The sequence below is a fragment of the Dromaius novaehollandiae genome, chromosome 3 (assembly GCF_036370855.1).
Source record: "Dromaius novaehollandiae isolate bDroNov1 chromosome 3, bDroNov1.hap1, whole genome shotgun sequence".
NCBI classification, from domain to species: domain Eukaryota; kingdom Metazoa; phylum Chordata; class Aves; order Casuariiformes; family Dromaiidae; genus Dromaius; species Dromaius novaehollandiae.
Genome location: NC_088100.1, coordinates 119,495,014 through 119,520,043, shown reverse-complemented (window position 1 = coordinate 119,520,043; position 25,030 = coordinate 119,495,014). Strand labels below are relative to the sequence as shown.

The window sequence follows — 25,030 nt, the reverse complement described above, 5'->3', positions numbered from 1 at the left end:
GCGGGAATTGCGCGCAGGCGGCGCGCGGGCACCTCAGCCACGCCGCCGCAGGCCCCTTCAAACCGCACAACTTTATTGGCAGCGAGCAGCGGCGCTCTGGGGCGCCGCTTTCCTCCCCCCGAGACCGTTGTGGGGGTCGCTTATGAGGGTCACTATTTTTCCTTCACGCGATATTGATGTTTGTAGCTTTTTTCCCCCCACGATTATTTTTTTCCCTGAATAACTGCAGTGCTCGGTCCTGAGCCTGGCGTGCGGAGCTGGGGGACCCCGCTCCGCTGTGAGCGCCGCCCTTGCCCGTCCGTCGCCCCTCTCCGGGCGCCGTTCCCGCTAGCGGACGTCAGAAACACCGGCGGTCTCTACCGCAGCGGGCTCTGTAGAAGCGGTCGCAGCCCGCCCCCGGCCTGTCAGTCGTACATACGCCCGGTAGATGTGGCCGCAGCACCGCCCCGGCGGCGGCGGGGCCGCGTCCGCCTCCGCTTCCCAGCGTGCTGCGCGGCGCGCGGGCGGCGGCGGGATGGAGTCGGTGGTCTTCATCTTCTCGCTCATCGACTGCTGCGCCCTCATCTTCCTCGCCGTCTACTTCGTATCCTCCCCGCGGGGCGGCGAGGCGGGGGGCGGGGGCCGTTGCGGCGGGGAGCGAGGGCCTGGGCTGGGCAACGGCCGCGGCCTCGTTCTGAGGGAGCGAGACCCCCTCCCCCGCGCAGCAACGGCCTCTCCCGCCGACGCCCGGCGGCCGTTAGGGCGTCGGCGGGAGAGGCCGTTGCTGCGCGGGGAGCGGCCGCGCCCCCCCCCACCCCAGAGCGAGGCCGTAGCAGAAGCACCATCGCTGCTTTTAGCGCTGCAGTGTTTCCCTGACCTGTGCGGCTGGTGCCGAGGGGAACGGGTCGTGGCTCCCTGGGCGGAGAGCCCGCTTGGCTTGGGGGGGTGGAGGAGAGGATGCTGGAAGCATGTTTTACGTCCTCCAAAACCGTAGAGGTCCTAAAAATATATATATCTTAGAGCGCTTTAAATGCGTGCTCGTAGCTAGGATACCGTGGGTTCCCAGGTGGACAGTATCTCTGTATTCTTTGTTACAAACTTTTCCGCAGTCACCATTATTTGGCCTTAGAGCATAAACAGCACTGATTAGGCTGTCTGTCTGTCTCTGTCTCTTTGGAGAATCCGAGTTCTCGTGTTCTTTCAAGTCCTGGTCTTGCTTCAGAATTTATTCAGTTCTAACAGGAAAAAAAAATGTGCTGAAGCACATGAAAGAAAATCATCCTGGAATGAAGGAAGCTAAAGCTTTATTTGTTAAAATTAAAAGACTTTATATACTTTTTAAGAATAGAATAAATCTCAGGCTTTTTCATTTTCCTAGAGAAAGGGTTGTGTGCTTTACAGAATGTAGCTTGATGATGTGCATGTGCGCATGTTAAGTCTTTTTTGAAAGGAATTTTCTATCTAAATCCGTATTTCATTCATTGAAAGTTCACTTGATAGCAGTGTTACCCACTTGTTTCCTAGCAGAGCATGAAATAATTCAATGTTGCTGCAAGTATAAAATGAGTAGATCCACTTATTAAAACCATTCTAGCTGGCTCTATTGTAAGGGGTGTAAAAAGTGCATTATCTTTTTCCTCCTTTCAGGTTGTGTTTCACATACTGTAGTAATGATTCCAATGGTAAAAGCACTAGTTTGTCTCCCTGGTCTACATTCAGCGTTGAACTGAACTTTAGCACTTGTGCAACAATCACTGTTGGAAAAACATCATAAAATCCCTTGGACTAATCATAAGACATGGCCCAACTTTCTACCTAAAGTAGAACTATGTGTTGTAATTAATTGATAAGTGCCTTTGGCAGATCTCCTGCAGAACCGAACAGAAAATCTGCGCTGAGAGCAGAGTGTTCTGATTAAGTTCTAACTTATTCTTCCTGATGAAGATTTCCCAATTTATTGGATGAAAATAAGACTTTGAGTATTCTAATTAAGTTACCATACAAATTTTCCTTATCTTGGACTTCAGATAATTACACTATCAGATCTGGAATGTGACTACATTAACGCTAGATCTTGCTGCTCAAAACTCAATAAAGTAAATGATTCTCCTTTGCATTTAATGTGGTTTAAAATAAAAAAAAACAAGTAACAGAAAACAGCCCTGCATCTCAGCATCACAAATAACAGGAGTATAATGTGTATTTGAAGAGTCCAGATTGGCAGTATTTTTCCCAAGCGTTCATCCTTTATGTCTGCGTCTCTTTTTCATATCCCTGTCTTTCAGCCAGTCGTCACAAAAGGCTGTTCTTCCGACGCTTGGTGCTCTGAGATAGGCTGCTAGTTTGAACTCCTGAGACTGAGGCTAACGCTTCATGGAGCTCCCTGGAGTTCTCTGCTTCCTTGCTCCTACATGTGGTTTACTGTGACAGGGAAAAGTACCCTTTTAACTAAATCTGCATTAAGCTGATCTCGTTCGTGCCTGGTGGTTCACTTTGATTTAGAAGTATTTTCTCTCCTAATGTAAAAGAAATCACTACAAGGGACTCTTAAGCCAAAAATATATAATTATCAGGGGCTGACCCAATTTATCTATGCTGGTTTCCATACTGATCAATTTTCATATCTGTTGCAAGCCTAGGGGGGTTTATATGTCTTGTATCAGTGCAGATTTCTATTATCTACTTTGCACATTCCTAAATTCAGTGTTCTCTGCAGTCATTTCAAATGAGCACTGTATTACTTTCTTAAATTACTTGCTTTCTTAAATACTTGCCTAATATAGTTGTGTTTAAGCAGCTGCTGTGCTTCTCTCTAGAAATTGGTATATTAAAATTCAATAAACTACCTCTGTTATAATATCTTAGGGCCTGATTTCTGGCTTATTCACGGGGAATCTGGCTGAAAGTATTAATTTCCTCACATTATGATAAAATCACGTGTACGCTTCACCATGAATATTCTATCTAGTCTTACTTTGATATGATTAGAATGGGACAATAACTCCATATGGATTTTTTTTTCAGAAAGGAATTTACATTTGTCGATGTAACTGCTTTTTTTTTCCTTTTCTTTTTACAGTGGGTGGTCCCTGAGTTGATTGGCCATGCTATTGTAACGGTATTAATGCTTATTTCACTGCACTGGTTCATCTTTCTCCTTAATTTGCCAGTAGCAACATGGAATATATATAGGTAAGTGCAAAGAATTTTGTGTTCTTTTCATAAGCAGTATATCCTGATGAGATGTTTCAGTTATGTTCTTGAGCTGCTAACAGTCTTCACGGATGTAACTAACATAAAATTCTCCTCTCTTTTCAATTAAAATTACAAGAAACCCGACAGAGTTTAGGATCTGAAGTTTTTGGCATTTCCTTGTATTCTCTCTGATGCAAAAGGACCTTGATTTGTGAATCATTCACAGGTCTGTAGGAAGTAACAGCATGTTAATTGGGATTATGAAGTAGTACTGCAAAAACTGTTGCTAAGATTTTTCACTCTGTGTCTAGGCGCCTGATAAAGATACTGACATAAAAGTACTTAGATCAGCATAGCTGATGGTTGTAAAACCAGCGTCAGATTGCAGCGTTCTGCCCCTGTGCATTCGTTTGTTCACACTCCTGTTTTCCTCCCTCATTTGCATTGTCTAATTGAAGTTTTGGGTCACCCATTTTGCCTCTTTGCGTTTGGAAAAGTTTCCAGTCTTTTTAATGTTATGACAACTTTTGGTGTTGCTGGTGTAAACTGTCTTTGTACGCTGGGCTCTCTACCACTTTGAAACAGGTTGCTTACTAGGGGTTTGCAGGTTGCCATGGGGAGACTGTCAGTTCAAAAAACATTCATTTTATTTTCTATCAATTAGAAATATTAGCGTCCTAGGGCAGAAACCTGTGTGCTTTATGTCACTTGATGTGCAGAGAATTGAACCCTACAGACATCACAGTAATGAAACTGAATGTGGGTTCTTGGACAGATAACCTCTAAGCACCATACTACAGGAAGTCAAAAGACCAAATATTTAAGATTTAGGTATAAAGAGTTGACTGTACTTGTTTCCGTGAACCTGCTAACTGTTTGCTGAGATGGGATGAGTTGTTGGTTAAACGAAAGAAGAGGTTTCCTAGGTCTCAGTAAAAAGAGGTGAAAAACCCTTTATTGATATTGCAGTTGTTTTTAGGAAAATATTGTGCATCCATCATCCTTGTTTTCTACAAAATTGCTAGTAAAGCCTTCGTATATTTCTCAGCTGGAGTAACATGAGAGAGCATTAATTTGTATGCTTCGTAGGTGAGTGTTGCTTAAATACGCACACAGAGATACTTTATTTGTATGGCCTTCTCCATACAATTATATTATTCATTGTTGCACAGAAGGATGCTGTTCACTTTGGTATCTCTTGATATAGAATAGAATACACAGAATTAGCTTTTGCATTGCTTTCCCTACTCCAGCTGATCAGAAAGAAGTTTAAAGGATAGTACAATGATTCCTATTGCCATGCTTCATCCAGTAAACTCTGAATGCTGTTTTGAATTGACAGCTCTCATTTTATGTGATTTTAGTCATTTATGGAGCAGACATCCCAAATATTCCAAAATCTAGGTTTGTTTTCTCAATTTTAGATGTGCAATGTATATAATAAATGAATAACGTGATACTTTGCCTGTTCTGCCACAAGAGGTAAAAATTTTAAGTCCAGGCTACTAATCCTGCCTTCCTCATGAGGATCAAGGAATTTCACACATTTTAATAGCTTGGAGGGAAGGAGGTCTGCAAAAGCAAGTGTGTGTTGTTTAGCATTAAAAAGGAAATCAGATGTTTTGGGATAAAACTTAGATTTGACCTCAGCTATTTAATGGATAAAAACTGAGGTCTACTGTAAGGTAGTTAGTTGGAATACACTGAAAAGAGGAGAAGGTGTCAATGAGTAAAGTAGGATTAAGTGTGAACACATGGAGTGTGAACCTGTTATCATGGGCTCCAGAGTTCCAGCCTCAGATGAATGTGTTTGAATCTTCTTCATATGTTGTATTTCAGGAACTAATTTCTGAAGTAAATGTTGTTGCACATGACTTTTTAATGTCCCTATGAAAGAAAAAAAAAAAGCACAGTGGGCTTAACTTTCTTTTTTGTCTCCTGCTGCTGCTAGAAACCCTTCTCATTTCTTGTTCCCTTTCTTCCCCTCCTGTTATTAGTAAAGAGAATGTTGTAAGAGCTGGGTGAGTGCCTTTTGGAGTACAAGTGGTGCCGCTTTTCAAGTATGTAAAGAAAATCAAAAAGCATTCTGTTCAGAGACCTTGCTTTTGCTCCAAGTAGAAGACCAAGAGTTAAATTCTTGTGTAGAAAGAGCATTATTGCAGGAAGGTAGAACCTGTATGATACTCAAGTAGAATAATAATACTGTTCTAGACTGAGCTCAGCTGGAGAACAGGAGCTGTTCTCTCAGCTGGAGAGCTTAAAGTGCTCACATCTTCTCTTTTGAGAAATGAGCACGTCAGGTGAACATGCTGCTTGTTGGATTTTCAGAGTATATAAACATTTGTTTTGTTGGGCTCTCTCTTCCTTTTGCTTACATTTCATTTTTTTCCACTCAACTTCTGTTCTTCTGTGGGTTCAGAGAGCGGAGGAAAACTACTTAAATTCTGCGCTTTTGTTTTATCAGCCATAAGAAAGCTCAGTGTCTTTGCTGAAGTGACGTAGGATAGTTGTGACAAAGATGGGAATAAAGTACAGATCTTTTGCCCTGCCTTTCCCTGTCTCATTTTGACCACTAGAGTTTGTGATTATCTGTAGGGTTTTTTTTTGTAAGGAAATCACTGATTCTTAGCTAAATTAAATTTTTCCCAGTCCCTTTCATCCAGTGCATCTTGCCACCATGAGTGGAAGTTTCTTCCATAACACTGAGTGACCAAAAGCAGCAATTAAACTGGTCTGAAATTTGCTATTACCCAGAAAATTTTCTGTTTATACATAGGAAGCTGGGCTAATGCTTTTAATATCTCCTGTCCTCTGTTTTGTGGGATTTTTTTTGTTTGTGGATTGTAGTGGCAGAGATGCATGTAATATCCTGAGACTGGGTTAGAAGAAGTGAAAAACAGCTTTTTTAATATGGAACTGTAAAACATGCAATCTGTTCTGTGCAAACTCCCTCCCACTCCCTGCCCTTCACTCTTATACTCACTAATGTTTTGATGACTGTACTTCTGTTTTTCTTAAACTTCCAGGTTCATTATGGTGCCAAGTGGAAATATGGGGGTATTTGATCCCACAGAGATCCATAACCGAGGACAACTGAAATCACACATGAAGGAAGCCATGATTAAACTAGGCTTTCATCTGCTCTGTTTCTTCATGTACCTTTACAGGTTAGTCTCACAGATTGCTGCCAGGGAACAAAGGAATTGTCTGCCATCTATTTTTATCTCCTCTATTCTGCTAGTATAATTGCTGATATTCCTAAGTGTCTTATCTGCTTGCATCGTGCTAAGCCTCAATAATATATTTTGACAGCCATCTGCAGGTTCATTATATGCTCTTATTCTTTCTGATCCAACATCATTTGGAAACTAAGATTACTTCCTAATCTGAGAAACACTATAAGCACTATATAAAGAGTTGCATGATTTCAGCACCTAAAATAAGTAGCCTCTGTTTAGAATGGGAGTAGTCTTGAAGATGAAGCGTATTTTACAAGTTCTCTTTGAGAAGATGAAGTTGATCTGGCTAAGATAGAACCTGATGAGCCCTGTGATGTCACTACAAGATAGAAGAACGGTATACTGCAATATTAATTCTGCAATCCGTGCCTTCGTAAACAAAGTACATGGCATGGTTGCCTTGACTTTCTAATAGAGAATCAATTGCAGTTCTCTCCTGAAAAACAGTAGCTGTTCCTTCTTGCACATGCTTCAGTAATACACTGGTCTCATGTTTTCTGTTTTGTCACAGTATGATTCTGGCTTTGATAAATGATTGAGAAGTTGAAAAAGAACCATTAGCTGCCAAATTGGGTCATCACTCCAGTGACTGGTTGTGGAGCCACAGACACCTTCTGAACATACCTAGACCAGTGTCGTCATGCAGTATATTTTTCCTCTTTGAACAAGAAATATTTTTCTGTATTTTTAACATAAAATATTTTCAAAAGACATTGGATTTGTGTAGCAGTTGTTTTTGTTCCTTTTACAACAACCTGAACTGCGGTTGCTGCTGCTTCTGTAAGATGAAATCCTTGCTTACAGAGTTGGTCTTATAGAAGGAGATGATGAGAGGAAAACCTGTTTCAACAGCTTAGGTTGGTAATAGTGGTAGTTCTGGAAGAAATTTAAGTGTCTGTTTCTTACTGAAGTATCTCAGAATGTGCCTCTGGCCGTCAAGCTGTTTGATTAGAGCCTAGTTTGAAGGAATCTTTGGAATATATGTTTCAAGGTGGAATGCTAGCACAGCTTGCATCTTTACATGTCAGTGTTTTTCAGTTAAAAAGCAATGGAATAAAAGTTGTGCTTTTCTCCCATCCACCCCAGACAATCTCTATGAAGTCTTGTGTTTGGATGGAAAAAGTTCCTTTGGTAAAACACTTGTGTGCAAGAGTTTTATCCGTTGCTACAGGTAAATGAAGAAGCATGAGTAAAACTTGCTTTTTCCCTCCCACTCCTGTTTTATTGAAACACATCATAGACCTCCATACAAAGGAAATACCAGATTACACTAGGGCTTGGAGACAGTAATGGAGCAAAAGATCATTCAGTCACTTCTCCATGAACCTGCTGTTCCCATACCCAGCAAGGTGACTCAAGAATGCGTCTGACCAGGGGAGGTACTGTGGTAGACTGTAATGCAGTTATTCCCACAGTTCTGATGCGCTTCTGCTTCAAGGACACCAAGAAACTAAGTTCTTTTTGGTGTTGCTCTTGCATCAATGATAAACCTGAGTCTGTGCCCTCACTGTCCAACAATTGTTTTTAAATCTTACATATGTATACCTAAGAACCTATAGATTCTTTTTTGAAACAAACGTGTCTGGTGAAACACTTCAGAAATACTGATCTGTAGTTAGGTATTTAAACTTCTGAGCTTTTCCTTCTGAAGAACTTGTAACTGTTCAGCTGTAGTTAGCAGATTATATAGATTTTAGTATGTTGTTCACATGCAACAGATTGTTTTACATCTTTTCACTGCTGGACACAAAAACAGTGAAGCTTTATTTCTCTAGCTGTCTCACGTTTGACATTTGTTCTAGGATAAGTTTATCCTTAAATTTATGATGGACAGATTCTAAATTTAGCTCTTGCAAAGATTAAAATATACTGAAAATATGCTCGATAGAAAATAACTAATGAAATAACAACAACTGCTCTATGCCACTAGCTGCTTGAAAGTGCACAAAACCAAAATACAGGAATTGGTGCCTTGTAAAGCTGAACCCCGGACAGGATGTAGGTCTATAAAAAGGAGAGAGCAAACAATTTAAAAACAGGAATGTCAGTAACTTTCACAGTAGCTTACATATTAGGGGATTAGTTATTTTATTTGTGTGTGAAGACAGTTGTACTTATTTGATTTACAGCCTGTTGTATATTCTTGTGAAAAAAATGGTGCTACACATACATTGGTTTTTATCCATTAGAAGAAAGAGGTTAAGGAGAATGCTAGTAAGCCATTTAAGTTAAGTCCTGCCTGCAGTGCCAACAGCAGCTAAGTTTCATTAAATGAAGTTGCACCATGGAAAACATGACCATTAACCTGTATGTGCAATTACACTGCTTAGAATAGACTAGAAGTTTTATATCTTACTATAAAGATGTGATTTTGAGATGAGAGCCTTGTTAATATTGTATCTTAAACATTTTCATTGTCTTCAATAATTTCTAGCTACTAACTCTTCAGAATTATGCTGTTAGGATCAGACAGGACCGATGCATTGCATATTGGATTTGGTAAGATGTATCACTCATTGGGAAAATCTTCCATTCCCTTCTACAGAGACAAGTGTTTCCACAGAGAAGAAAGCTAGACAGGGAAGAATAAGGAGAAAAAAAAAGTCTTAAGTATGATATTCTTTTTTTTTTTTTTTTTTTTTTTTAAGTCACTTCCTTGACCTAGAGGGATATTACTGTGGATTCTTCCGTACTTCCTCTGTTATGAATGTACTACTGACCACACTCAGTCAACAAAAAGTACAGAAATGTATTCTAAATAGTGGCTGTCAAATATTAAACAAACTATACTTTTATATATGAATGCATACTTCCCCACACACACTTTTTTGGTTTTTTTGAGAATATATTCTCTGTTCATTCATCTCTAACAGCTTATTATAGTACTTGTAACCACCTCAGTAGCAGGCTCCAAAGGCCACAATTCTGCAGAGTAATTACACAGGTAACTGAAGCCTCCTTTATTGCGTACAGGTCATTTACGGTCTTAATGGTGATCTTTATACAATTCTGTATCAGCAATACAAAAAACATGCAAAAGTAACGTGTGTTTGCTAAAAAACATAGCACATTAGCTGGAAAAAAAAGGGGGGTCCTATATTCATCTCATGGGAGAACCACAGAGCACAAAAAATTTATAGTAGTTTAAAAAAAAAAATTCTGGCACTCCATCAAGGGAGAACAGGCTAATTTAAATCCAAGCTTGCTATAGGCAACTCAAGAGAATGACAAACTTCAGACTGATCACAATAAAACTTCACCTAGCTTTATCACTAGGAAATCGGTGAGAGACCAAAAGCACAGATTCCCTCCTGTTCATGGACCGGAACGTTATTTTCCTTTTGAGCTAAGGTATCCAAGCATGCCTTTATAACAGGGCCATTCCTTTATCTTTCAAATGATTAGCTATGATTTATAGAACACTCTTAATCCATGGAAATAAGTCTGAAGTTCACCTCTAGGGATTCTGACTTTCATGCAAGATTAGAAAGCTGTCATCTACAGCCTAGGTACTTGCTACCTTATTAGTTGTTCAGCAGTTTTCAGCCAGATTTTCAATAGCTGTTACAGTACTGCAACTGGAAGAGGGGGAGAGGTGTTTGGTAATTAAATATGTAAGCACATTTTCCCTCCAGTTCATCATTAGGGTTATGGGCTGTTGTTTATTTATCCAGTTTTATTAAGGAATATACTTACCTCCTCCTCATCCCAGTAAGTGTTGTTTTATTCTAGAAGTAGTTCTGTATTATGGAACCTAGTGGGATTAAAAGTATGTCAGGTGGCCCTGACAGCAGTTCTACATGAAGGTTAACCAATCTGACATCCTGATTAACTCATAAGAGCAAATCACTATCAGTTCAATATTGCTACAGCTTTATTCTAATTTTTCGCTTCACAAGAGGCTCCCTAGTTTTTTTCCCAAATGCTAACAAAAGATTGTTTTTGCCTCTAAGGATATTATGGTAATGAGGAGATTGGAGATGGTAACAAAAAAACAAGGGCAGTATTGATTAGCATGCAGGTGATCATTAACCACCTTATTTTTGGCAGAAACATTAGAGGCATACAAACTTCAGGGGAAACTTCAGTGAGGATTGGAAGTACAACAGAATTACTCCTTCAGAGCATTAGACTTTTAAAGGGAGGAGGCAACTGGGACTTCTCTCTTTCAGTAATGAGTGTATACCCTAAACACATGCAACACACAAAATAGCAGAGCATGCATAAAGAAGCATAGAAAGCATAAGCAAAGGCTTAAAGTGACAGAGTAAAACAGAAAATGTCACTCTGGAGAAGTACCCTACCCTCAGGCAAAGCTTGGGTTTAAGCTAATTATGAAATACTTAACCTAGAGTCAGGTTCTTTACGTAACCTCTTCTATATGATCTGAAGGGTTCAAATAGTTGGAAGTACCATGGTTCCAAAAGCTGAGTTGTAAGTAAACAGCTTTGGAAGGAGTTTATGAGCAATATTGCATGAAGGTGATTTCAATAAATAAGAAATAAAATAAATAAAAAATCACAACTCATTTTTAAATCCTATATATACTGAAATTTCACAGTTCTAGGAAATCATGTAGCTGTTTCTCTTTCACGCTTCCCTACTCTCTCCAGTAAGAGGCAGGCACAGGATGGCAGATGAAATGTAGTAACAAACCCATCCAAGAAACTTTCTTCATCTGCTGTGTGGATAGTTTATGGCTGAATTAGGTCTGCAGCCTAACATCCCTTGAACAGATACTAGTACTCAAGGGAAGCAGTGCAAACAGATGTCTGGAAAGGGATAACATGTGCCCATTCTGTTTGCAGCTGGATCGAAGACATGATTACATAAACACTGCCTAAACTGCAAGAAAGGGAACAAGGTGAAGAGGGAGCTACTAAAGAACTGTTCTAGTCAATAGAGAAGCTGAAAATTGAAAAAAAAAAGTTTGAATTTGGAAAAGCTGCAAGGAGAGGAGCAAATTTGGGTGCAGTTTTATATTAAATACAGCATCAGCTAGAGCTGAATAAAAATGCCTAAGATACAGGTACACATGATGCAGAATTCAGGACAGAAAAACAGAATGTCATCTAAGGTATGAGGAAGAGAGGCAGAAAAATGCAGGGTTAGGTGGAGGGAACAAAAGCAACAGTTGATCTTCAAGAGCTGTTAGCCACAAAACCTGCTTAGGTCAACCTGAGGTGGAGATCAGAGGACTTCCCTGATCTTCAGTTACTGGCAGCTGGCAAAAGAAGTGTAAGCAAGAAACAGTAGTACAACAGTAGTAGCAAGAAACAGAGTACCTTAATATGGAAAAGCAGCATTTTGTTAAAAAAAATAAAACACACAACTTTCACCTAAAGCAACCCGTGGATGGTATTTAAGCAAGCTAAATGGCACCTCAGTGAATATCCAGCATAAGGCCTGCACTGAGCCTCAAAGGAGTAGGCATTCAACAGCTTAAATAAGCATAGACTGGGGCACAAGCAAGTACAGTGCTAAGTGGCTTAAATGTCCAATGAAAACAGAAGTATGGGGTTGGTTACAGCCAAATAGCAAGAACAGGAACTGGAAAGTCTCTGCACAACGTTCTCTGCGAATTCATCTTCAGCTAAACTGCCAAACAATTTTTCCCATCACGGAAATAAAATACTACAAATATGGAAGAAATCCATAATTATCAAGAAATGAACATCCAAGTGATTGTCATAGGTGAAGTTTAGGAAACTAAAAACTATTCATTACAGTTATTCATTCTGTTTATTGAATTGAAAGAAAGGGAATACAAACATTTCTGTTAAGTGCTGTGCACTAACATGGAAAAAGTGTATTTTTTTAAAAATCCTAATAAAAACAAATCAGAAGTTAATGTAGTTCCAATTGAACAATTTTTAGAGATATGTTTAAAATACTACACATTTATAAAATAAAAAAGTTAAAACGGTGTTCTGTAAATAATTAGTAAAACAAGTGAAAATAAATACGAGACCCAAAGTTCTTATGTTTTTAATGTAATATAGCAAAGAAATTTTAACTACTTAATATAATCTGAGGAGAGTAACAAAAATCCAGAAAGTTTAAGAACGCAATCCTTTGAAACATTTAATATCAGTCCATAGCAAATAGTCATTACATACCAAAAGCTCTAAGTGTTAACTAGTTCCACCACAACTCCATATAAATCTTGACAATTTAGAAATCTTGAGATCAACAGTAAAGTTCTTTTCTTGATCTCTACAGCTTGGTTTGTAAGTACATACATGCTTTGAGGATCCATTTTGTCCCATATGTTTTCAAGGAGCCAATGACTTTTTCCATCTGTGCCTAAAAATGTTAAGATTCAAATCTAGCACGTTACCCTAACAATGAAAAACATTTAAGAAAAAGATGGGGCACAATGAATTTCAAATTTATAAAAATATACTGATATTAACCAAAAGCTTCAGATCAAAGGACACTTCACATACACACGACTTAAAGTATGCGATAAAACATGACAAGTACCTAGACGTTTGGTTCTATGTCTGTTTGTGTAACACACACACATGCACACACACATTCATACCAGGTGGAAGGAACACTCACAGACGTTTTGTTGAATCCAGATAATCTGGATTAATAGACAAAAAACTTGCCTACAGTTTATTTTAACAACTAGAGGCAGCTACTGCAGCAGTAGTTCAAAACTGCACACTTCAGTTAAGTCCACCCTGTTTAAAAAAGTGTCAGAGAATGAGATTTTTTTCTAAACATTAAAAGTAGCAGTTTTCAAAATTAAGTATGGCAGCTGAAAATGGACTCCAGCCAATGTGGAAAAGAGGAGGAGGAGGTAAAAAGGAGGTTTGCCCAGTTATAGGATGGATGTTCCCCTTAATAGTTGTCAAAAAAAAACAAAGCAAAAAAACCCAAAACACACATGTATTTCAGGGCTAAAGATGTGGACAAGCTATTGAAAGTGCATTTTTTCTCCTCCCCCTTAAGTTACAGTAGTTTGTTGGCCAGCAAATCCTGCTTTTTTGTATGCATTCCTCTTCCTCTACCTCCCTCCCCATTTGGGTCTACAACATCTCCCCTAAAATTAGGGCTAATTATAAGAGTCCTGGTTTCCATGAAGAAATATCTTACTAAGGAAGCCTTGAAAATTGATTATGGGTGGGAGCATCATTTATCAGCGTAAGGAGATACAACTAGACACAAACTCCCAAGAGCAAATTGAGTTTTATTAAATATTACCTGCTTGAAACCAAGTTGAGAAGTAACTGGCAACACCTGGATAGGTTTCTAGCTTGTGTCTTTGCTCTAATCCTAAGAAGTTGTTAACTTTTAAGTTGGAGAACTTTCGAAAAGACAGAGGGAATCTGAAACAAGTGTCCTGCGTCCATCGTGCCTCCCTGCCCTCCCTCCCTCCGTCCCCCCACCCCGGACAGATCTATCATCACTGCTTTTCCCTTTCATGCTCTGTTGTCCCTTGAAAATTACTTACCTGAACAGCTAAAGAACATTCAGATAAATAAAATGCTTCAGCATAACTTGTTAAAGATCCACCTTGCCAATAACCTGTAGCTACTAGCTTACCAAAAAGGCTAAAAAAAAGAAGTACACGCTTACAATATTCTCCTCTCTAAAATCATAGGTCTGTTTACTAGAAATACAGTAATTTATTGCAGATGTGTACTTGTTTCAACCTTAGACTCCAGCCTATGAACATTTTTAAGCACATGGAAAGCAACATGTTGCAAACGAGCAAATGTATTAATTTTTCCCCCATAGTCTCATTTTAGTCTGTGCGCAAAAAGTATTGGTACTTTTCAGTTCACACATTGTGAATATCTGACATGTTAAAAACAGTTTAAGTTTCTCTTTAATCTCGAAGTTAAAATGGTGGTACTCATTACCACCAGATCCATAATGCAAGTTTACTGTGGGACCAAGTGCTGTGGCAACATGAAGACTAGTCTCACCTTTCTCATTCTTTGCTCATCACCTGTAAGAAACAGATATCTATGCAATATGCTGTTATTTAGACACTCTGGAAATGGTGCCATCTATCTGATTCAAGGAGCTCTCCTTTATATTGCATTGCTGTGCCACAAAACTAAACTCAAGCAGAGATAGCAGAACATGTGCTTCTCCCAAACTCTGCTTCTAAATACCTGAAGTGTATTTTAGAGGTACATACTAAGTCCAGAAGAGAAGCCCCAGAACAGAGGGGCAGTATTTTGGCAAAAGTATTAAGTTTAAACTTCTGGTTACAATACACTGCAGTGGAAAGTAGGTATCCTCTAATACATCCTCCCACACAGCTTTTACCAGGTAAAGACTCACTTTGTTTTGTGTATGGCCACCACATTAAAATGCCTGTTCAAGTGCATATTACACTTCAAATCGAAGCTTGAGATTTGACCCAGCCTTCACTACCTGCCTGAAGTTCCCTCTGAAGTCCCATGAGTATGGAGTGAGCAAGTAGTGCCAGACCACTGTATTTAAGGGACAACCAAAAAAATAAAAATAAAAATAGGATTGTTCCCCTCTGTAAATAATGTTTTGTTTAAAAACCATGTTCCAGAGCAAGAGTATACTGGGGTAATTTCCAAAGATTCACACACTAGCACTTCTTATGAATTGTACCACATTTTGAATATATAAAACACTCTTTACAATTTAGGTATTCAATGTTTATTTAAAACCAAGAGGTTTAGCTCACTAGAATTTGACATTAGGAAAGCTGTCCATTTCCCTGCAACACCAACGCCACAGGACCAAGACTCATCTTACGCTGTCAGAAATGCTGCCAACTAACAGGAGAAGCAAACAATTGCCTCTAAAGTCAGCCAATAGGCTACACATCAGGTCCTCGTTCTAAGTTTATACATGTATACCCAGTCCTGTGGGATGGTAGTTGCTATCTAAGAAATTCACCTTAAGATGTTTAAGACAAATGAACTAGATTAAAGATAAAAACGTGAAGCTCTTGCTTCATTTTGGAAGTACCAAGACAGACAGGAATATGTCAGATTCAGGGCTGGTCTCAACAAGAATATTGGAACCTTAAACCATGTTTCAGATTATACCCAAGGCAAGAAAAAACCCACCTGATGGCTGGAATCTAAAATCTAACCCACTAAGTTTCACTTTGTTTTTCCAGGAAAGCAAAAAGGGACTGTTTATGTTAAACACCACATTCCCATTCAAAGTGGCTACGCTTCTCTTCCCAGGATCTCTGGCGAACCTTCCCCCACCCTTCTTCCACACATCACTAACAAGGACACTAGGTTTACTGTCTCATTTAAGGATGCAGTCCACACTTTTCTTGCTATCACTCTCGGTGACGTGCCTTTCCCTGCTCCCTCTTTACTTCACAGCAGCACCAACACAACTTTTCTACTCAACGCAGGCAGAGGGAGTCCAATACCATTCCATAATGCATTTGCCTAGTGCAGCAGCACAGGGATGCCAGGCCATCTGTTTATTCTGAGCAGAATAAATACTTAAGTTATAAGTGTCTTTCTCCTTTTAAACATGGGATATTAGTGGAACTGTTCCTAAATGTGTCAAGATGTTCACAGCACCAACTTTCAGCAAGGTCTAGGAGAGGCATTTAAAGCTGTAAACTTAAAAGGATATTCTGAAAAAGAAAACCTATACATCTTTGTTTATCAAATAATAAAGTTTTCAATCATAACACAAGTGCTGAATTATGATTTGGATGTTGACTACTTTAAAAAATGTCAACTCTTCCCTCCAGGTGTAGTCTGCCTTTTACCAGCATTGTTGCTTGTATTTATGTAGTCTTAAAAACAAACAAGAAAAAAACCTTGTCCTGTTTAAAGTCTTAGTTTGGTGGTGTGCTCTGAATGCTTTTGCTTCTAAATAACACAGTTTGTTAAGATGAACAGTGAGTTTCTCCTTCTAGAACAAGTTTCACTGCCTACGTAAAGCTCCTTCCAGCCACTGCTTTTGAATGGGTCTTACGACACTCTGAAAGAGCATCAGTGATACTGCATTTCACAACACTTCTCACATTGTTTTAATTCCAAATGTATACAAATGAAGTCGTTTTAATCCTATAAATAATTTATTTTTAAAAAATTGTGCTGTTAACCCCTCTGCAGGGCAACGAGCTATGTGAAAAGTACAAAACTTTTTGTCAAATGTGATATTGAGAGTGCTTTTGACATAGTTCATTGGTTTATCATCTCAATTTATATATACTGCGCAACGGGCAAGGCTAGAATCCATGAACCAAGCTGCAAAGATCTCAAGCTAAGTAAGGCGGAGAGAGATTTGAGAAACAAGAGAAGGAAATACTTTCCTATCCAATGTATACTCTTCAGACTAAAGCACTCTTTCTATCAAGCCTTCTAAACTGTTAAATAAAGTGTTCCAAACAAGCATTTAAACTTCATTACACAGAAGAGCAACAAGAACAGTAGCCTGCCAGACAAAAAGGCAGGAGGGAAAAATATATATACTGAGTTCAATGGTTAGCCTGAATGTAGCACAGTTCTTCACAACCGATGGGGGGGGTAATTTCAACACGGTGTCCAACAACGTTCTAACGACGTGCTTCATCTCGACTGGTTACTATGAAGCAAGGTGGTAAATGTTTGGCCCCAATCGGGCTTCAGAAATGGTTCTTTTTCATGACGAGCATGTCTGTCCAGCTATCAATCATGTTTGTTTGCACCAAATCCCAAGCCATTTAAAATACGACTAATTAAGTTAAACTGAAGTCGTCTGCTCCAAATTCGCCATCAACTATCCATGCTACTGCATTCCTCTGAGCAAAAACAAAAATACAAAAGAAAGAAATCACATCTTGAAGAACTTACCAACAGTTAACAACTTCTATTATAAGGTCATTAATACAGTGCAGTTACAGAAGTTTTACTGAGCATGCATTAGTTAATGGTGCTTATCTTTACAGTGTAACTAAATCACATGCTAAAAATAGCCTATTTTAGACACTATTATTCATATTCATTTAAAGATTAATTCAGCATGTTCGCTGCTAGCACATAAGAGTTCTCTCTTCCAAAAAGAGACCAATAAATAACCCATATTTGCATTCACGTTCCAGTGGAGTACGCTAATTACAAAGCTGCCCGTCATCCTTTCAAGACTCCTAAATTGTTAGACTTTGCTCCGTGCACCTAAGCCTCGTTTGTAGATACATTGCTCTGAGAAATCCAGAGTTCCTACTGGTTTGATTTTTATCGAGTTTCCAACTGATTTTCTAGAGGAACCAGGGAGGAGTAAGCAGGCATGTAACTGGGGGAAAAAAAGAAATTAAAAACAACTGGAGGGCAGGACCTGAGTCCTTACGGCTGCGTTCCAAGTTTTACAAACAGGAGCCTGGCCAGCCTGATCCACTTAGTCCAACGCCAGAAGCAGATGCCTCTGAACGCGTAAGAGCAGGGAAAGGAGATAATTCTTCCCCCGATCTCCTTCCGGGCCCCAGCCATTTTCACTTAAGGGGCATTCTGAACCAGAGGGGTTTTGCACCTAGGAGCACTCAGTGGACTTCTCTTTCATTACTTCATCCAGGTTCCTCTTGAACTCGTGTCCACACTTAGTATCCATAACATCCTGTGGCAATGGGATATACTATGTTTCGTTTTGGTCTACTGTAAATTTTTACCACAAGATGAACCTGTTAGTCACAGGAGCCTATTAAACAGCAGAACAACCCCAAATAATAATCCTGTTAACCATTCCGGGAGGTGGGGAGGGAGGGTTGGAAAAAATTAGCGTGCATTTGGACACCAGAACAAATAGCACCCATTTAACAAGCATCTCTCTCCTGGACATGGATGAGGTCTAATGGTTAGGAAACAATCCGCGGCATATCAGCTTTTACGGTGCAAACACTTCAGTCTCCAGATTCTGGAGATTCCTTTTGTAAGCATTATAATACCATTATTCAATTTCCAGTGTGGTTGGAATATATTATTTACATAACATCGTATGTACTTAAAGCATTAGCGGCAACATTTTGAGAAATCTACATAAATAAATTAATATAATCCTGAGGTTTTAGTGACACCACAGTTTGCTATAAGACCACATCAGAAATTTGAGCATCAAAATTTGGAAACACTAGTTGTTTTCTTTTTATTCCATAAACATAAATAACTTGGATTAAAAAAAAAAATCAGAAGTCATATGAAAAAAATATTTTTTTTTAAGTAAAAGAATGATTCTACCCAAGACTTAAAAGCATTTTTCTATTTTACGTCAAAGAAAACCCACTGAACCAGCTGCAGTTCTAGTGATTAGAAAATACATATATTTATATATACACACACACACACACACACAGAGGGGTTTTGTTAGTTTTGTTTTTTTACCTTCAATATCCTGGTTGTCTACGAAAGGCGCTGGTCCCCATATTCTAACAGTGCCATCGTCAGAGGCGCTGGCCATCATGGATGGAATCTGCGGGTTCCAGCTCACACAGTTAACAGTACGCGTGTGCCCTGTCAGCTCCGCAATTGGCAGCTCACTACGCTTGTGCCAAATATATACTTTGTGATCTAAATAAAATACACATTTCAAGAAACATAATGAGAAACATTGTTCTGAACAGACCACTATCATGTCAATTCGCACTTCCACACAACAAGCTCTCAGCAACTAAAATATCATTAATGTTGTAAATTCTAAACCCCACTTCCGTTGAATGTGCATCAGCCCTAACAAGATTTTTTTTTCCCCTAAAAGTGACCAAAGCAATATGGGCAAAGCTCTTCCACCCTCTTAAGACTTGCAAGTCTACCAAGTCTGGCATTTGAAAAAAAACATTTGACTACAATGCAAATAAACCAATGCATGGCTAAAAAAAAAAAAATAACTGAGCTACTCTAAAGTTAAGGATATGGAATTATAACCTTATCCAAAAGGAAGGCTTGCAGAATTATTTTAACCATCATATTTATATGCATTACAAAGCTATGTGTACTAAGGCAGAATATTTTTGAACAACCATCTGTTGATGTGTAATAGATAAGGTCACAGCTCTGTAGATAATTAAATTTGTTTTGGTACCAAAGACTTAAAAATATTCCAGTAAAAGTGCAAACTGAGAAGTAGAGAGGTGGCAACTAAGCCTAAAGCCTTGAATTCGGACCTATTACTGACAGTCTTGGAAAGCAATTAATACTTGCGTGATACTTAGAGATATGAATTCCTACATATTAAAGATGCAATGAACAGCGCTACAGGTCTTATTTTGTGATAGGAAGCTTTCAATTATTTCTAGCAATACATGAGAACAGTGAACCAGTCAAACATTCCACTGCAATTTTTAGAAAAGTGTTACTGCTCTACAACTAACTATATTTAAGAATAACTGACTCTAAATAAAGATTTTTTTTCTAACTGTAGATCAGCAGCCTTTAACAAACCTGTGAGTTGACCCCTCTAGGACTGTCTTTGGAGTCTTTCAAATGGAGCTATATAAACTGGACAAGTACTAGTTATATACAAAAGCCTAGTATTTAGTTGTAGCAAATCAAAGCACTTTCACCTATTTGAACAGGTTTAATGTAGAAGTAATTCTGAAGCCTTAATGGACAAAATCTTCCTCTATTCCTCCTCCCAGCCCCTTACAAAACAAACTTGCTCTCTGACCTACCTGCCAGAATAGCATCATGGAACCATGTGATAACTCACTTGTCTTCTGTTGAATCAGCTCATTTGAGTAAAATACCTCTATAGTATTTGTACTGATGCAAATGTTCTGGTTGTGTTTACATTCCACTTACGATTTCAAGAGACTACATATCCACGCTACTCATCAAACAAGACAATTCACTCTCAGCTTAAACACTGGACACGCAAGCCTCTGCTGTCTGGGAGAATCAAAGCCTAAACACAAACCAGTATTTTGGTGCTTGTCAGAATGCGTGTATTATGTTTTGGAAAAAGCAAGTTAGCTAGATTAAGGCAGCAGTCAATTTCTCTCTCAGATCTCCATTTTCTTCCTATTGATGCAAGTGTTAGAAAAAAGCCTACCTAGCTGACAACATACCTTCTTCAATTTAAGAACTATGACCGTTTAATTTGTTACGTTTTTTGTACATAGACTTTCACAGCAGCCACTTTTGCAACAACTCAGTGCAGAGACAACAGCCTCAGGTAGTCCAAATCTAAATAAGGTACCATCAGCTTCAACTACAGCTGGGTAGTTTTTAAAAAGACAGCAAAAAAAAGAAAAGCTGTTCTTAAGATGATGACTTGGATAAATTCATTACCACATTCATGTCATACAAAATAGTAGGTCACAAGTGAACTACCCACACAGGAAGGAAGGGGAAAAAAAAAAAAAAAAGAAAAAAAGACTGGTGCACTGTAGTGTCCACACCCATACGTGCACATCATCAGGATAGCTCAACACACATCCTGAACTTCCTGATACTCAAGCCCCACACCAGGAATCTGGCTCAAAGATGAAAAGGTTGACACTGGATTGGAGATGCTGTCCTTCAGTCATTATCTTCCACTGGGTCTGGTCAGAGGGGGAAACTTGGTTTAATTTTAGATGTATCTGGATATTTTCCAAAAAAAGGATAGTAATATTGTCTCTTTATCCTGGCCGACATTTCCTATTTCTTTACAACTGTGAGTTACTTAGTACAAACACTGATTACTTATGTATTGAGTGCAATTCGTAGCTTGAATTCATAGGCTTGAATCTTAAGTGACGTCCTTGGGAGGTGATGGCACTACGTCAGCGACAGAACCAAGCCAATTCAAGATACGTAGCATTAACTAATTTCTATTCTTGCTACAGAGAGTTGAATAAGATGACATCACAAAGCCTTTGATCACCATGAAACCCTACCAGAAAGACTATGTCAACAACTGCTTAAATGGAGACCACTCCTTTCATAATTAAGATGACAACTCTGTTGAAATTAAAATAATTTGGCCACACCTATCTTCAACAGGCAAATGAAGTTGTAACTTGCAAGAAAAATTATTTTTGATTCAAACCATGAACCTAAGTGTCATACCACAAAAAAAAAAAAACCCTCTAAAATACTCCACCCACTTATAATTAAAAGTATGAAGATGTTCTTTGTCTTAGAGGAGCAAGCCAAAAGATTCATTAATGCTTTCTACTAGCACCATACTCTCAAAAGACTTTTTTCTGCTAGCACACTTATTTTTTGAAGCATGCAACAATCTCACTGCTCCTCAAACTGCTATTTAATGAACCAGTTGCTTACTTTTAGAGATGACAGCTGCTGGCAAGAGCATTATAAAAGTAGGTATAGGAAGTAAATGATGTGCCAGTTTTCTGCACAAAGGGGGATGATGTTACCTTCACTGCCACTCGCGATAAAGTCTTCATTATGACCTCCAAAACACGAGTGAATTGTGTAAAATCCTTGTGTAACACCTTGATACTTTCTCACTAAAACTCTGTCTTGTAAGTCCCATAAGTGAACTCCCTGGGAATAAGAAGTATAGAGGATGTTATCATTAAACATTATCCACAGTGTTCTTTTGAAATATTTAAAACAATGAAAAATGATCAAAGTACACTATTTCAGTACTGTTACTAGCTCAAGAGAGTAAAACTGAACAGATACCAAACTACTAGCTTAAATTTCCATTCTGTAGTCCCTTCTATTTCAAAAGCTTCTGTTCTTACTCAAGGTTAAAAAAACACATTCAAAAACAACCACCAAAAGCCCCTAATTCTCAGAACAAATAAACAAAACTCATCCTACAGGTAAAGGCTGTGAGATATCAACATGCCTCAAGCCTTGCTGTACCTGGCTTCCCAATATTATACTTAGATGTTAACATTCAACAGTATTTCACAGTATGAAACTCTTGACTATAAACCAGCTTGAAAATCATTATTAGGAACAAGATCACCTTCTTGTCAGAGAATGAAGGTCATACTGTATTTGTGAGCATTAGGGCCCTTCATATTACGTGAAACGCAACTGGTTAATATCAAACATCCCAAGCTCCATCAGAACATTGGAAAAAGGTTACTGGTTGTAAGCAGGTTTATTTGCACTTCCATTTATCATCACCAACTCACCTGAGTTGCTACATTTAACAAAGCTAAACGGCCATTTTTTGAAATAGTAAATGACATAATAGGGTGATCTTCTTGTACTCTGAAATTACAAAATGCATCAGTGTTAAGAGTACACTTAACCAAACAATAATGCAACAACAAAAACAAAAAGTATGCCCCGTTTCTGCAATATTATCAGAGGAAGACAGTTTTGAATTTGAAACTGCATTTGAAATTAGGTATGTGTCTACTTCAATACAAGCTAAGTCTGCAACAGTTTGCTTACTTTATGATGAATGCCAAGACTGAAAAGGACTTTAGACCTCAAATCCAATTTCCAACTTTGAGGCAGATCTAAAATGTGTCAGGAATTGTGAGGTATAAGGAAGATTCTCAATGATCGAGATGTAGAAACATACACAAGAAACCTACCCCAGTGCTTAGAAAGTTATTTCTAATACCTGACCTTATCCTCCTTGCTGCAATTCACACTAATTCTTGTTCCATATTATGTTCCTTTTAATACTGAGGGCATTGTAAGAACTTACTTCCCATCCTGCCCCACAACCCCATCCTCAGTTGTCTTCTCATGATAAGAACTAGTAATTCAAAACTGAAGAAAAAGGTAGTTACATGTTCCTGTCTGTAAGATCCTCAAAATTATAACCCCGAATTCGCTGGTGTGTGTCCGACGCTAGAACAGTTTTCCCATCACTCAAGCACCACAGGCATTGTACTCTCACCCCTTCCCAGGAGTCAAGGAGATTACCATCTAAATCCTGATCAGAGAAGAGAGAGAAAAAGAACTGTTAGTCTTGGATTTCTGACGAGTTCTGTGACAAGTATTTTTTTTTGTCTTCTGTTCACACAGTTACTACAGAAAGCGGTATTAGCCTGCAACGGAAATGACTTGATAGATTAGGGCATGCCTTGTGTTAACTGAGGGCTTTTATAGGTACCTGTCCTGGAGAACTGAGAATCCATTTCTCCACTTATTTTCCATGCCTGATAATGTGCAATCTACTTCAGGTCAAGGAACAGATCTCCAGCCTCACCTCTGTGGGGACTGAGCTTTGCATATTGTGTTATTATCCAGGGCACTGATTCAGATAACAAGTAATGCAGAGTACGGGTGAGACTGTGGACTGCCATTCAAAACTAACACTACTCAAGTAATGAGGTTTTGAATTTCCATTTATGCTAAGCAAAGACAGCATGCAAAAAACTAAGAATGACACAGCCAAAATTCTATGGAATGCACAACTTCTGTGGGCAAAGGCCCTGTTTTTTAATTAATGTATTTTCCAGAGCAGCTATGAAAAAAGATTCCCAGCCCACAAATTCTCCTTTAGGCACAGGAATCTCTATAAGGGCTCCTTAAGCCCTTCTAAGTGCTACAAAAAAAGACAAGTGCTGCTGGAATACTAGCGTTAATGTACTGCTTCTTTTGAATTACAAAGGATGAGAAGATTTTTTTTTTTTTTTTAAATAAACTCCAATTTCTGAAGACTAACTTAATTTTTAGCATGTGCACACACACACAAAGTGGAAGAGAGAGAAAGCCCTAAAAAATACAAATCATAGATTTGACTGTAATGAAACTTTAATTTCTAGCTTTGTTTTCAATGGACAGATGCAGAGTACTTACACACTGATAGAATTGTCCACGCTGACCTCCTGTTACAAAGCGTTTCCCATCAGGATTCCAGGCCACACTTGTTAAACTGTCTTCATGAGATTGGCTCATCTTTGTCCTCAGCTCCCCAGTCTGGAAAATAAATAAACACAGCACAGCCTTATACTATCCAGCAGAAACCATTCCCAAAAGGCACAGGTAAGTTCACCCGACACACAGTGTTTGGAGGTACATACCTTTCACCACATTAGAGCTAAAAAGAAACACAAGTTTATGAATACTGTTGAAACGCTCAATAAAAAGGTCACCTCCAGTGACCTCGAATTTGATTTAGGGATTTTTTTTTTTGGTGTGCCTCAAATCAGGAGAGATGAAGTACATAGCAGATGTGTCAGAAAACTCAAAGAAAATGATTAAAAAAGAGGAATTAAAAGAAGTTGGAGGAAAATGCAAGAGAGAGACGCAATAAGAGATGAGAAAAACATGGAAAATGAGGAGGCAGGAGACCAAAGAACTACAGATATGATAAAAATAGATTTTAGTAAAAAGGGGAGTACCAGAGTCTTTAGAACATTTTCCTTCCTGAGCTGAAGCTCTCCATGCCAAAATTTAGCTTTCATCCCTAAATTATAATGCTACTGTTCCACAAGACAGAGAGCCAATAAATGGCTTACCACCGCCAAAACAGTAAGTGCTTATTTCCTCTCCCTTATGCCAGCTCTAGTGCTCTTCACTGAGCCAATTTAATTAATTAGAACAGCAGAAAAGTATTCAAAGGGTGAAAAAGAAAACAATTTTGTTTTAGGAAGCTAAATTAGTTCAGAGTCCAAGACAGCATAAGAGAGACTATATAGCCAGCAACAGAAGCCTTGATATCAACTCAGCTGCCCATAATAATCAACAGCAAAATAGGGTTTTCAAACTCAGACAAAATGGCCAAATTCTGTAGCATGTGTT

General features: G+C 38.7%; 2 protein-coding genes across 3 annotated transcripts in view; one reads left to right on the top strand and one right to left on the bottom strand.

Moving 5' to 3' along the window:
* The first annotated feature begins 222 nt into the window (after positions 1-222).
* CNIH4 (cornichon family member 4) lies at positions 223-7,126 on the top strand. The gene is made up of 5 exons (XM_026094596.2): positions 223-583; positions 2,007-2,075; positions 3,059-3,171; positions 6,201-6,341; positions 6,925-7,126. Exons 1-5 carry the CDS (start codon positions 428-430, stop codon positions 6,950-6,952), a joined length of 507 nt encoding a protein of 168 aa, XP_025950381.2. The 5' UTR covers positions 223-427; the 3' UTR covers positions 6,953-7,126.
* A 5,250-nt stretch (positions 7,127-12,376) lies between these two features.
* Positions 12,377-25,030, bottom strand: part of WDR26 (WD repeat domain 26) — a 33,162-nt gene continuing 20,508 nt past the window's right edge. For both annotated transcript variants that reach the window (XM_026094591.2, XM_026094593.2), the window contains 6 exons: positions 24,086-24,205; positions 23,071-23,216; positions 22,459-22,537; positions 21,724-21,853; positions 18,746-18,931; positions 12,377-17,175 (listed from right to left, as the gene is read on the bottom strand). In XM_026094591.2, the coding sequence (XP_025950376.1) occupies positions 17,150-17,175; positions 18,746-18,931; positions 21,724-21,853; positions 22,459-22,537; positions 23,071-23,216; positions 24,086-24,205 (687 nt within the window). In that variant the 3' untranslated portion in view covers positions 12,377-17,149. The remainder of the gene's footprint in view (positions 17,176-18,745; positions 18,932-21,723; positions 21,854-22,458; positions 22,538-23,070; positions 23,217-24,085; positions 24,206-25,030) is intronic.

Bases quoted from the DNA above. Each gene is read 5' to 3' on its own strand.
- CNIH4 (XM_026094596.2), top strand. From the start codon at position 428: ATGTGGCCGCAGCACCGCCCCGGCGGCGGCGGGGCCGCGTCCGCCTCC. The intron at 2,076-3,058 runs GTAAATGATTCT...TTCTTTTTACAG, and splicing joins GCTGCTCAAAACTCAATAAA to TGGGTGGTCCCTGAGTTGAT. The intron at 6,342-6,924 runs GTTAGTCTCACA...GTTTTGTCACAG, and splicing joins TTCTTCATGTACCTTTACAG to TATGATTCTGGCTTTGATAA.